Here is a 13,537-nt window from a genome sequence, read left to right as displayed (position 1 = left end):
TTACGAAACAGTAAAATCAGTATTTAACTAAAACCATAAGAGCGTAACCTTTTGACTTCACGAGTTCGCGACAGCGTATGTCAACGCCGCATACGGAGGATCCATAACGGAACCATGTTTCGAAGCTTTCCCTCCTCGGGCCACACTATGCTCACATTCGAGCGATAGAGAAGACCAAACGGGGGGGGAAAAAACCTTCCACTACTTTAGCATAGGTGCGTAGCAAATGGAACGTAATGGAGTAAGTAATAAAACGGTCTGTTGCAAAGAAACACCAACCGAGCGACTTAGCATTGTTTCTCTGTAGTATAGCCAGACATGCTCCACCACATCATATCATAGCAGAATCCGCACTAGACCGAAATGTGGAGTGTAGACAAACACAAACTACATGTCGACTACATCTTTCTAAACTGTTGCTAGAGCTACTGGCCAACACGCATTTTTGGTGCGCACCGTCCTGACTCGTCTGCTGACTCGAGCTTCCATTTGTTTCTTTCTTGCCCCAATTGCCTATAATCGTTTTGTGTGCCATCATCCCCATCCCGTAGCGTTGGTTGTGAATTTTGAGTGTGTAGAGTTGGCTGTTTGGTTTAGTAGTTTACCACTTCCCTCTATAGACGTTGAGACCCGCTGTGTTTGGTGGTCCGCTTCAGAGAGCCCTCCTCACACGCTCCGTGTATGTGTTTCTGTGTCGCCTTGGTAAACCGTAAACACCACTGGTGTAGCTAGTGGTTCTCTCGTTTGTTCTACTGTGATGCCTAACAGTTACAACTGTGAGAGCTCTTTTTAATACGATGTAATCTCTTATCTCCCTCACCCGTTATTAATCTATCCGTTCCCATCCCGTTTTTAGTTCCCTTTAGCCACCGGCTATAGGTTTGGCTCTGCCTGTGTTGTCAATCGACCGTTTCTTCATCTCTATCATCATCTTCAAACAATAGCAACCAAACGCCGTCGCCGCCGCCACCAAAGGCAAGCAAGCGTGCGTGCGTGCGAGTTCGTTTCTTTTCCCTTTTTTTGTGTCTTTTCTATTGTTTTTCGCTCTCTTTTCTCTCTCCTCCGGTTTTCTTTCTTGTTCGTTTTTATTGTCTTTTTTTTCTTTTTCTCTCTTTTTCTCTAGCTGCTACAATAGAACGACACGGCTATGAAATTGTAGATGCAATTGAATCTGAGATAATTTATATACCTAAAGAGATAAGAATACAATTATAGAAAAAAAGAAAGATAAATTAGCAAAATTCTATCGAAATAAAAAAAAAACTATAACTGTTAGAACAAGAAGGGAGAGAGAGAGAGAGAGGGGTAAAAAAGGGAACACGCACGAGTAATGTGGGACACACTTGTTTCTGCACCGTGGTTTCTAGTGAAGTGCGCAAAGTAGCATGTAAGAGCGCCAGCCACCGAGGCACGAGAAAGAAGTGTGCGAAAACTAGAAAAAATGTGAAGTAACACACTCATAGACACATAGCAATGTAGAAGAAATAAGCATAAACTAATGATAGAATAGTGTGCAATAGTGCGACGGAACTAAAAATGACAAACGTGCAAGAACCTGGGTTGCTGAGCATGGAGAGTCAACGGATGGTAGAGAAATAATTCGTTAAATTTGTACACCTTCATTGCCTAGTAGTGGTTGTGCCCTTGTTCGACGCCTAGCCTGCTTGGTTGTCCATATTAGTTACGATGGTAGATCAATACTGCAGTACATTTTTTTCTGCGATTCAAGTTGCTACCGCACTATTAGTTTCAGTCGTTTGGTGACCGGTACATGACTAGCCGTTTGGTAGTAAATTGTGTGATTTAACAGAAAAATGGCATTCCACAAACTAGCCACAGCAGCAGGATCGATTTAAACTAACCCCCAACTCTTGCTGCACGCACAACGATTCATTGTGTCTGTCGCAGGGCGCAGGGGCCGACAGCTTGCTTTGGTGAAATCCGAGAAAATCAACGAACATGTAAGATTGGAAGAAAAATAAGACTGACAATGTAAACGAGGTTACCGTTCTGCTGTCCTCACAACCCGGCTGGTGGAGGCCGCCGTTGACAATCGATGTTGATGGAAGAACCGATGGCTTAGGTGCAGGTTGTTTTGCATGGTTGACGCGTACATTTAAATAATTTGGTTATTTTTAGCTTGCTTTCGAAAGTGGGATATCAAAATAGGTTCACAATGTTCAATGCATGGAAATAATAGCATAATAGCTACTTATGTTTACAAACAAATACAACCAGTGGCCATCGTAAGTTTGGGAGCTTGTGGTAGAAACGCGCGGCATCATCAAATGCGTACAACGCCGAATGTGGCGAAAGAAGCTTTTTTCAACCAATTTTGCCAAGAGCCAACTACCGTTCAGCTCAAACTTGCACTTACACTGTCGCTGCTTCCATTGCGCGCCTCATCTCATCGTGTGCTTTTCTTTTCCTTGCAAATTATGCTGCTACCACTGCTACACTACAGCTGGCTGCCTTTCACTCCGTCTTTACTAATTTTTGATCCACTTTTACATATACTTCATAGTACAAACTAATGGAAGAGGGAACGAACTAGGTAAATGAGAAAAACGGTGTGTTCTGATGCTGAAAAGAGGGGAGGGATAAAATTGAAACTTAACATTAATGAAATGATCACTAAAATCCAACCTGCAAGTGTAGCGTTTTTGTAAAATTCAAGAATCCGAATTACGACGGGTAACTTTCACGTAACGTGTCGGAAAAGTGCAAATCAAATCATCATTAAATAGTCATTTTAAATCAATGCGCAACGGTCTGCCATATTGCATTTTAGGTTGATAACGCAGCAGAACGATAACGATTGCAGCTCTCGGTACACCCAAGACTAAGAACAGATAACTAAAAATCTACCGGAAAATTACGTTTTCTGTGTAGTAACAGGTAAGCTTTTATCTTCTGCAAAGAACTCACTCACTAGACGGAGATAGTAAAAACATTCGGATAGATCGTGAGGAAAAACAACACAATTGCGGAATATGTTGCGATTTTGCTTTTATTGATTCCAATTGTAAACTGTTACGACGGCTTACTTTTCGTTCGCACGTATTTTGGTCACACATTTCACAATTCTGCGCATATCCCATCATTTGTTACATTGTTACGTACCATCAAAAGCTTCACATGAGGAATTCTGAAAATGTAACAAAAAAGGAATCTCCTGAATTATACAATAAACTTTTACAGACATTCGTTGAGTTGACATTGTTGATGCTATCAGATAGCCAAGGAAGTTCTAATCAGTGATGAAATTTCTCATGATTGTATTTGCGAAACCATTTCCTTATGTATCATCATTAAGAAGAGATGTTTTGGAAACTGGTGACTCAGCTTAAAAGGCTTACCTTTAACTTCGGCGACTATATTTCCGCCTTGTCAACATCCGCTTAATGGAAGCTGGAAAATTAATGTTCCATGTTACTGAACTGCATCTATAATATTATTATTTTTGATGAATTGCATATTTTATTTTCGATTTTTTCAGTACATGACATCTTCCACGAATTATTGTCAGACAATGTAGGTAAGGTTAATTTGTTGCAAATGTGCATTTCATCAAAACTTGGTTGAAAGTGTTTTTGAGTACAAACATTTATACGTACCTCAGCTAAAACCACAACTCGATAATCAACTCAAGTGCCCACCAGATAGTAAAGAATCCATTTCGTGGATAATAATTCTGAAAAAAGAAAAAATACTATTAAAATTGATGCTTTATTAACGGTTGTGTGGTCAGATTACATGAATGATTGTTTCAGTCAATTTCGTTCTCTGCCACGATATTAATCAGACAATGTAGGTAAGGATTAGCTTTGAACATCATGGTAATATTTTGGACTGTGTAATACTATGCCGTTTAATTCGATAACATACCGTATTCAATCGGATGCACCGACGATGAAGTTGCTCCTTCCGCTTTTAAGTTAAGCTGTATGAAATAAGTGAAAATAAATACTTATTAATAAAGCAAACATTTTCCATAAAAACTATTTTTTAGCAATGGTAAATGTTCTTTGAAATTTAATTTGGCAACGAAAGTTTCCGCAAACCACTGATTAAATGTCAAAACAAATACTTTACGTCCATCTTGAGACCGTTCGCTTAAACAATCATTCAGAGAGCGGCTCTAGTCATCAGGACACAAATCTTTAATACCATTGCTGCTATTTTTCAAAAATCACTCACCTGGCTTGGAACAAAAAATGTAAAATGGAACGATGCAAAATCGAGTTGTAAGCCCTAAAAAGAAAAACATACATCAGTTGATGCATTCGTATCATCTTTTGATAGGTGTTCGGGATGCTTCGTATCAGATAGGGCAAGTCTGGGTAAACTGAGGCTTCAACAGAGAATGTTCTGTCCCCTTAGCGTATATGTCAATGTGACAAAATCATCATTCGAAATTGTTTGAAATTGCAAAAAAATACGAATAAACCCGAATTCATACCAAGTTCCGGTCGTCTTACCTTCCGTTTGTTGTGAAAAGTTCCAGTTCTGCCTCAAATTCGAAATGAAATTGTCCAATGCTAATGCCATCTACGAAGAAAAGAGTAAAATAATTTTCTCGTCAATGTGCTGTTAGTTAAGAAGTGCACGAAATAGAAATTAATTAAATGTACAAGACGATATGTACATTGTTCGAAGGAGCCTCCACCTATTACAACACGGATGGACAAAACACTAACATACATCAAAACATATGCAAGTGAGGTGAAACTGTAAGCGCTGCTCACAGGGAACAATAAACGAACAGTTTGCGTCCCATTTATCGGCTTCCAATGTCGTGGTGACCACAGAGACGAATTCGACATAAGAAGAGTAAAGCAAAGGAAGAACAGTAGCAAACCCCGATATTAGAGAGGGACATAAGAAAAACGCTTACCTCGAGGGAGCACCCTTTGTTTTGCTTCCTATAATGCGCAATCCTCAATCCGAAGACAATTCAATCTGCTTTTGGTAACCGTTAGGAAATCGTTGAAAATACCGATATGCGTCATACCATTCCCCTCCACCCTCGCACCGGTCCTCGTTCTTTCACCATTCAGTTACATCTGAAACAAATAGCAATACAAAACGCGATACTTTAAAATCAACGTAAAGATTCAATATCCAATCTACGTTTATAGAACACAAACAAAACTGTTACAATAGTTTCCACGGTAAATAAGAACTAAATACGTTAACTCAATCACCAGAATAATAAAGTATTTTGCTCTGGTCCAATAGCGAAGCCGGCCGGCTCAGGGTTTAGCGCAGCCTGCATTAGAATGGACCAATATTCATTATTTTCTTTAATTCAGAATACAAATTAAAAGTAGTACTCACTTTTTAAGGCTATGCACTCGTCTTTTTCTATAGGTATCGAACCAAATCTAGGGCCGAGGGCTTACTGAAAGTTAAAAAAACAAAATCATTTTAATTTTCATCGAACTAAAAAAGATGAGATGAGGAGCTCGCTACTTCATAATTAGATGTTTCAGTAAGACCAATCGTGCTTATTCACATGGCTGTTCGAGTGAGTTCGTGACGATTTTATCATCATTATAAAAAGTGATCCACTTCTTGTAGGATAATTTGTTTAACTATGATTTCGAAACATACCTTCTCCACAAAGTTTATTCTGAACGGAAACAGCCCAACAAAGATAGCATTTCATGGATCTATTGTGGGTGGGAAAAACGAATGCATTAGTTACGGCTGGATGTAATGATTTAACATAATGTTGAAACAGATGCAGTGCACAGCGCTTATCAGATAGGGCAAGTCTGGGTAACTTAAATTTCAACAATGAACATTCTGACCCCTTAATGCGTATATAATATTTTAAAATCATCATATTTGTTTGGTAGCACTCCGACATCATTTCAGAAAAGTGTGTCTTGCTTGTTTACCTACCTCGAACAATTGTCCATCATGTCATGGTTTGTCGCACATCATTTTCTGAAATAGGAAAATAAAACTATAAAATTTGTCATCTTCCCTGACGTTTCTTATTTGGTATGACTTTTTTCAACGTTCAGAATTTGAGGACGTCAGCACTATGGCTAAGATAGGGATAACTGTTGAAAAAGGATCATCATTTGTAACTTACACTTAACTTCTACGACCGAATGAAGATGTATTGGCTACAAAAACTAGCAATGCTTACCTATTTTATGTTTTAAAGTTATTAAAGCATTTGTAGTATTGGAGAGAAGAGAGCAGATCCAGCATGATTCAGATGTCTGAAGAGAGCAGAGATAAAAAGTTATCCCACTTTAGTACGAACGTTTGAATGATAGCTCACAAGAGGCACAAACTTTTTTTTAACATCAGAATGTTACCGTATCGTCATTTGCGCACTTGCATTGGACTGGGGCGGTACTGAGATCATCACAAAAAGATTTTCTACTACTAAAAAACATTGCTTACCTTCCTATATTTAGATATTTTTTGGACAATGGCCTTTTGCCGTGCAAGCCCCGCGACATGATCTAAAATAGAAAGAAAATTCTGCATTAGTAATGATGTGTGTTATTTCGGTAACAATCTTGGAAAAACATTATTTCCATTGTAAATTTATCAGATTTTTACCGTATCGTCTTTTGCACTTGCATCGGACTGGGGCGGTACTAAGATCATCACGTAAATATGATTTTCCACAAACTATTGCCTACCTTTGTTCAACCTCCTTATCATGCTCTGTTGTATTTCCTCAGCTATTGGCGTACACGAGCACGAGCCGGCGTAAATTGCACGAGCCTGGAGTGTACTGAAATGAACAGAAAATTCTACATTAATAAAAAATATAAGTATAGTAATTTTATTTATATGTATATAAGTATAGTAATTTATAGTTAATCAAAGACTATTTTCGCGATCGACATGTCAGCTTATTACGGTATCGTCATTTGCGCGTGCATTGGTCTGGGGCGATACTAAGATCATCACGAAATTTTCTTTTGCCACAAAAATATTATGTAATTTTCTTACCTTTTTAGCCACACAACGCAATTCTGAGAAATCAATCTTGGCTCCGATTAATCTGCAAGCAAAATCACACAACAAATAATTAATATTTAAATTCTGTCACGCACGATGCCGTTAGAGCGCTCAAGAGGAGTGTGTTATTGGTCTTATGAGGGGTAAAAAAGATTCACTTTAATACCCTGCAAAGCACCAACTATTGTTGTTGTCCAGCATATAGCGGAACTGTTTGGAATGAAGTGCTCCAATCATATAACTTTCGAGTAAGCTGGACGGACAGAGGCTGTTAACAACAATAAAATCCGATTCTTACCGTTTCCGTAAGCAAATAGCATTCCTACGCTCGAATTCTACTCCAGCATTACCTGAAATATTCATTAAAAAAAATCATTGAAGAGATTCCGTAATGGACCACAATCACTTATCGATGAGCTTTAAGAATGTAGTAAGAAGAATCTATCATTTAAACATTCGTGAATAAACAATTACTGTTCTTTACGGTGCTCTAGTCGCCCATATCCTTTCGCAAGCGAATATGCATTAATTTCACTACGAATGGTGATGTGCGACTCTTTAAATTCATACGAAGTGATTAATGATGAAACATTATCTCTTACCTGTGTGAAGGGGCACTTCCAGAGTCGGTTAAACAATTGTAACGTACTTGACTTGCAGGAATCTAGAAAGAGAACACAAAGGTGATTCGTTAATGTTTCCTAAATTTGAATTTTATTGCAAATCAATAGACACGAAAGAGAGTCTTTGTTGTTACATCGTGCGATGCAGAGTCTCAAATGAGATCAAGACCCCAAGATACCTGAGAACGGATAGTCTTGTCCAGCAAAACTTCTTGCTCAATCGAATTGAATGTGGAAAAAGCGTAAAATTGCTGGACGATAAAAGAAAAAAGAGGAATTTCTATTTACCTCAATCAATAGACAGTCTTGCCTGCGATGGTTGCAACACGTACAGATTGAGTCGTACAATGGAATCTGTTACGAAGATAATAAAATATGTTAATTTGTTTAGTGGTTTACGCTTAACGAACTATTGTAACTGAATTTGCACGAAAGAGTTTCGATAAGGAAACGTAACCCTTTGCAGATATATTCAGTCATGATCTCGTCCAGAAGAACAGAAGTAAAGGTTACTCAAGTACTGAAAAATACTGGCGATGTCTGTACTTATTAGAGTTCAAACGGACGATATTTCACATAGATTAGATTAGTTAAAACACAATCACTCACCTTATCTACTTGAAGAGCATATCAGTTAACCACCACTCCTTCGTTTGATGATCTTTTTCCCACAGCATTACATTCATCCTGTTAGGAAGAGAATAAAATTCCATTTCCCTTTCGTCTCCCGCGGTTCTTGCAAAAACAAACAAGTTGACTGTAAAATTAACTATAGACGGGTGAATGTTTTTTTTCCAGTTTCTTTTTATTGACACCATACATTTGGTATGGTGTGTGTGTGTGTGTGAGTGTGCAACGCCGTGTCAAGGACAGCGTCACACAATACGAACAAAAATCCCGTATTTCTCTTTCAAGTGGTATTATTTCAAGGATGCACCATCACACTCTCGACTCAGCTGATATTTTAGGGCTATTTCCACGGATGGACAGTGAAAAAACAAGAAAGCAAAACCGGTAACCTGGACACAACCCCGATACGGCGCAGATGACATGTGCGCGAAGCGACGAATGAGCGGGCTTTGCTTATCGGTTGGACTTGGCCACACGCTCCAGTTCATCCTTTTTCTTGATGGCGTACGAGTTCGATGAACCCTGCAGCGTCGGGCAGGCAACAATCATGGCGTCAAATTATTACATAGCAAAGTACGCAGGCAAAAAAAATGTCCACGGGGTGACAATGGGAAATGGAACAGAATGGGGATGTCATGTTGAGTAAATTTAATCCAGAAATCGAATCGAAACATGTCAACGAACAGCACATAAAACAAGCTTACCTTGGCGGCGTTAATCAGCTCATCAGCCAAGCATTCGGCAATCGTCTTAATGTTACGGAATGCTGCTTCACGGGCACCAGTGCACAGCAACCAGATGGCCTACGGTAAAAAGCAAAACAAACCCGAAACATCATAACTCCGATAATTTACACTTTTAAGAGTAGGCATGTGTTTGGATGCGTCTGTAACAGATCAACCGGCACACTGCGATCACATTACGTGGAACGCAGCTTCTATCCGATCAGACCACGTGTTTGCTGTTCGATTCTAGTGGAATTGACAGAAGACATGGACTTTTTCAAGCAAGTCAACACAATATGCCTGGATTTAGAATCGATAAAGCGAATGGAGGAGGTAGAACTCGTTTCCCACTTTTCTTACCTGATTAACGCGACGCAGAGGCGACACATCGACGGCCTGACGACGTACGGTACCGGCACGACCAATACGGGTCGAGTCTTCACGAGGTCCAGAGTTAATGATTGCGTGGACCACGATCTGCAGTGGGTTTTCACCCGTCAGCAGATGCATGATTTCGAACGCGTGGCGTACGATTCGGACCGCCTTCAGCTTCTTGCCGTTGTTGCGACCCTTCATCATCAACGAGTTGGTGAGACGCTCGACGATCGGGCACTGGGCCTTGCGGAAGCGCTTGGTAGCGTACCGGCCGGCCGAATGGGGAAGAAACTTGGCGTGCTTCTCCTTCACGGCGATATAATCCTGCGAAGCGACGAAGTAACGAATATTGCGGAGAGGTGAAATTGGGTATCGCAACGTGGTGCGGCTCGTTGGTCACGACATACCCACGTGTTAAGGGGTTTGGGTAACTTACCGATACGGAAATGTCGGAAATATCGATATCGTCGCTGGTCCATCGCCCAAACAGCTTGATCTCGGGCAGCTCCGACTGCATGACGACCGGCGCCTCCTCGAGCACCTGGCCAGGCTGTTCCGCCACCACAGGCGCATCCTCATCAAAGTTTTCAAAAGCTTCGTCAGCCATGGTGCTGCGTTTGTATAACCGAAAGAAAGGGGCACACGCGCGTTAAAGCAAATCACTTGTAACCTCGCCTCGCCACGAGGTAGGTCGACCGGATATTAGAGCCCGGTATCTAGGCGGTAACACATTCAGCTGAACAAGAACATTCAACAACAAAGAAAACCGGCTAAAATTCTGGTCGGTGGTCACTTGATGGCGGTGTGGTAATTTAAAAATCTTTGTTCGGAATTTAGAATCATCGACAGAAATGATCGGATAGAGGGCCGGTCTGCCGAGACACGTGCGTACGAACGGCTGGTTGAGAACAAAATGAACGAGCCGACGCACTGTCAAACTAATATAACTCTACAGCAGGATCGCTCCTTGCGCTAGCGTGCAGATACCCCATGGATCTTTTTAACTCGTTCACACGGATTTGGATCGTGTCTTAACTCAAAATTAACGCCATCCTGTAAATTGAATGTTTTTGTTGGCTGATGTTCCGTTTTATTTCACGAAATGATACCATTTTATCAAAAGAAATAGCTAAAATTGTTACTTATTTACTTTCAACACGTCTGTCGCACAGTGGCGTTCGCCGGAAAGAGGATTTGTCAGTTCGGCGCTGACGAACGCGCTAACGTTGGCGGCATTGGCGAGTGTCAAAAATTGGCCTAAAATGTGACAGTTTGACGCTGACAGGAAGTGGCTATGCGAACGTGCTCCATATAAAAGATTAAATTTACATTTTCAGAACATAAAATTCACAAAATTGTGAATGATACTTGAAAATAATTCCATAAATCCCAACAATGAAATAAAATAGTCAGGAGAATGCACCAAGGAAAACGCTAATGATAAAGATAATTATAAACTCGTTTGTTACCTTATTTTAAAATAGAGAGGAAATCTTCTTAAAACCAAACAATTTTGGGTATAGCTACGAGAAAACAAGTTAATCGAAGAACCATTTATTAAAAGCGAAGCAACGAACTGGGTACAAATATGAGGGGTAGAGTAAGTTAAAGGATTTTCACAACGGAAAATAAATTTTACTCGGGACCGCCAAGCAATTCAAATGGATTAACACTACTCGAACTGGCCGGAGGTGAAGTCGCCGAATTGGGATCTTCATCCTCTTCGTTGTCCCCATCATTACTAGCTCCCGCAATATCCTCCGTGTCGGTATCGGAAAAACAATCGTCATCATCTTCCTTGCCTTCGTTTTCGACTATGGCCTGTATCTCCTTTACTCGCGCCAACTCCGGGTCGACAGCAAGAGCTTTTTTCTGCTGATGGTATCCGACCGGTTTCAAGGAAAGCGTTATTTTTCCATCCAACGCCATCCGCAGAATACTGTTTGCTGCACGGTAGGTGTCCGGGCGCCCCGATTTTGCGGTCAGAAAGCCACGTTTAAGAGCCCAAGCATCGCAGATGTCGGTCGCAGACCACACGGAATGATTTTCTCCTTCGGGATGCTTCAGCGAGAGCAGCTGACGTAGGTCTATACGCTCGGCTATAAATCGCACGGAAGCGTACGGCTCACGCAGCTGCGCAATCGGATAGCTGCCCATGAGCACCTGCAGGCGGCGTGGCGTTGCAGAAGGAAACACCAAACCAGGACAGTCGCACAACCGCACGGTGTTGGTGAGAAAAATAGTCTGGAAGTGTTTTGTGTGGCCAGGTGTCCGACTAACACTGACCACCTTTCTACCCATGACCGCGTTCAGCAACGACGACTTGCCGACGTTCGGATAACCGACACATCCGATTGTCAGCACACCGTTCTTGAATTTAACGTGCTCTTCGAAAGCGAAATCTTTCTCCTCCTCATGCGTGCTTTCGGCGATTAGTTTTTCGTCCTCCTCGGCACCATCCACCTCCATCGGTGCGTTGCGTTCTTCGAGTATCTTTTGCTCCCACGAATCCAAATCGACATCATTTCCTACGTACCGGCGACATACTTCGTAAATTTGCATAGAACCTTCTGCTGCCATTCGCATGCGACCACGTCTTCGTCGAATCTTTAGCCCATGCTTGCTCTCCTGCTTGCCGCACAGATTGTACGATGGATAAGAGGTAAAGAGCACCACCTGGATTTGGGGGTATGTTTTTTCAAAGTAACGCCTCCACGCAAGCACAACCTCCGGCGCAACCAAATCGATTTTGTTGATCACCAAGATCATGCCTTTCCCCAGTTCTTCGGTTACGTAGCGGTACAGAGACGGAGGAAACATCAGTGTCTGTGAAGATAAAAATAATCATTCTTTCGTATGCAGTTTTGAAAGCCACACACCCATTTTGGACCCGTACAGGAAATCGGCAATCGACAATGGCAAGCACAATGTCTGAAAGCTCCAAAACGCGCCACAGTTGCCTCCACGTTTCCAGGTTCAACTCACAGAAGCTTAACGATTTCATATCGTCGTAATGAGTTTTCTCCAGCAACGTAACGTATTTCTATAAACATGGAAATAATCATTCTTAAAATGCAATCAAAACTCTACGACAGCGGCCAAGCAAAGGCTTACAAAAAAGTATCGGTTTTCGTTGCCATCCAGCTGCTCTTTCGACATCTCGTAGCTCCATTTGGGTCGCTTGGGAAAATCGTACTCTCGGAAGTAACTGTCGCCCAATTCCATTTCCTGTTCCGTTTGGCGAACGAGCGGTTTGTGAGCCTCCTCTTTCAGCTCGCGCAGCTCTTTGGCCGTTTCACGGTGGAATTGTAGCACGTATCGGTTGCTCTTACTGCGTGGATCCTTCAGCGGTTGCATGTTAAGCTTTTCGATGTTCTCCCCGAATGTCCGCGGCATATCGCTGTCCTCGCTGATGTCACTCGACTCATCGTCCCGCAGCTTGCGTACCACATTTTGCTGCGAAGTGCTACCTTCGGGTGCGGAAGTTATTCGATAAGGAGAACCATAGACCGACAGAAAGCGACGCTGCTCCTGGAACATCGTCCGAACTACTTACATTTGGCCTGTTTTTTGGCCAGCAATTGCTGCTTTTTCTGCTTGCCACTGAACGCTATCTTCCTTCTTCCTTGAGGCATATTTGGATGCCGTAAAACTGAATCGAACGAGACACGAAAGAGTTTATTCCGTCGTTGCTTTCAACCATATGATTGCGGCAGGCACACGCGTAAATTGAAGTTAGTCCAGCTATATAAGGTGGGACAATAAGATGTTTCGGGCTGCTTCACCAATATAGAATATGCTTGCGCCAACCGTGACTGACAGCCATCGCCAGCATACAAACACCACATGCCAAACATGAAGCAACATGACAGCACCGTTTACAACACACCGTGCTTTTTTGAAGCATTTCTTGCAAAACTATAAATGGCTAAGCTGCTCTAATAATTCTACTGCGCCTACTTTATATAATTAAACTGGTTTTAGCATAAATCATACGTCGAAAGCCCTTTTTCCAACGTTATGCATTACACCACATAGCGCCCATTACTCCTTTACACGATGTGGCGTAATGATGTTCGGACAGACTAAGATGTGTCAAACGAGAAACGATTTTGATAACAAACATAATCATTCCTTTCGTGCGATTGAACTAGTGCTAAACACGAGGAAATAGAGGCTGACGATGAA

At 41.6% G+C, this 13,537-nt stretch overlaps 2 protein-coding genes and 2 long non-coding RNA genes across 4 annotated transcripts; all 4 read right to left on the bottom strand.

Moving 5' to 3' along the window:
* Nucleotides 1–2,992: 2,992 nt before the first annotated feature.
* Nucleotides 2,993–6,291, bottom strand: LOC131210181 (uncharacterized). The gene is made up of 11 exons (XR_009156858.1): nt 6,164–6,291; nt 5,911–5,955; nt 5,617–5,675; nt 5,341–5,404; nt 4,898–5,066; nt 4,482–4,551; nt 4,201–4,254; nt 3,889–3,943; nt 3,618–3,694; nt 3,360–3,411; nt 2,993–3,148 (listed from the first exon to the last, which is right to left on the bottom strand). It is a non-coding gene; the product is annotated as an uncharacterized LOC131210181 (long non-coding RNA).
* Nucleotides 6,292–6,748: 457 nt separating this feature from the next.
* LOC131210006 (uncharacterized) lies at nt 6,749–7,714 on the bottom strand. The gene is made up of 4 exons (XR_009156856.1): nt 7,599–7,714; nt 7,295–7,346; nt 6,988–7,039; nt 6,749–6,766 (listed from the first exon to the last, which is right to left on the bottom strand). It is a non-coding gene; the product is annotated as an uncharacterized LOC131210006 (long non-coding RNA).
* Nucleotides 7,715–8,405: 691 nt separating this feature from the next.
* Nucleotides 8,406–10,541, bottom strand: LOC131210005 (small ribosomal subunit protein uS7-like). The gene is made up of 5 exons (XM_058203186.1): nt 10,500–10,541; nt 9,786–9,960; nt 9,335–9,673; nt 8,954–9,052; nt 8,406–8,771 (listed from the first exon to the last, which is right to left on the bottom strand). Exons 2-5 carry the CDS (start codon nt 9,954–9,956, stop codon nt 8,703–8,705), a joined length of 678 nt encoding a protein of 225 aa, XP_058059169.1. The 5' UTR covers nt 9,957–9,960; nt 10,500–10,541; the 3' UTR covers nt 8,406–8,702.
* A 357-nt stretch (nt 10,542–10,898) lies between these two features.
* LOC131209801 (guanine nucleotide-binding protein-like 1) lies at nt 10,899–13,116 on the bottom strand. Its single transcript, XM_058202942.1, has 4 exons — nt 12,906–13,116; nt 12,464–12,819; nt 12,246–12,392; nt 10,899–12,175 (listed from the first exon to the last, which is right to left on the bottom strand). Exons 1-4 carry the CDS (start codon nt 12,982–12,984, stop codon nt 10,985–10,987), a joined length of 1,773 nt encoding a protein of 590 aa, XP_058058925.1. The 5' UTR covers nt 12,985–13,116; the 3' UTR covers nt 10,899–10,984.
* Nucleotides 13,117–13,537: the final 421 nt, after the last annotated feature.

The sequence above is a fragment of the Anopheles bellator genome, chromosome 2 (genome assembly GCF_943735745.2).
Source record: "Anopheles bellator chromosome 2, idAnoBellAS_SP24_06.2, whole genome shotgun sequence".
NCBI lineage: Eukaryota > Metazoa > Arthropoda > Insecta > Diptera > Culicidae > Anopheles > Anopheles bellator.
The sequence above is the reverse complement of the archived record's forward strand: the minus strand, read 5'-3'. Positions and strand labels throughout refer to the sequence as shown.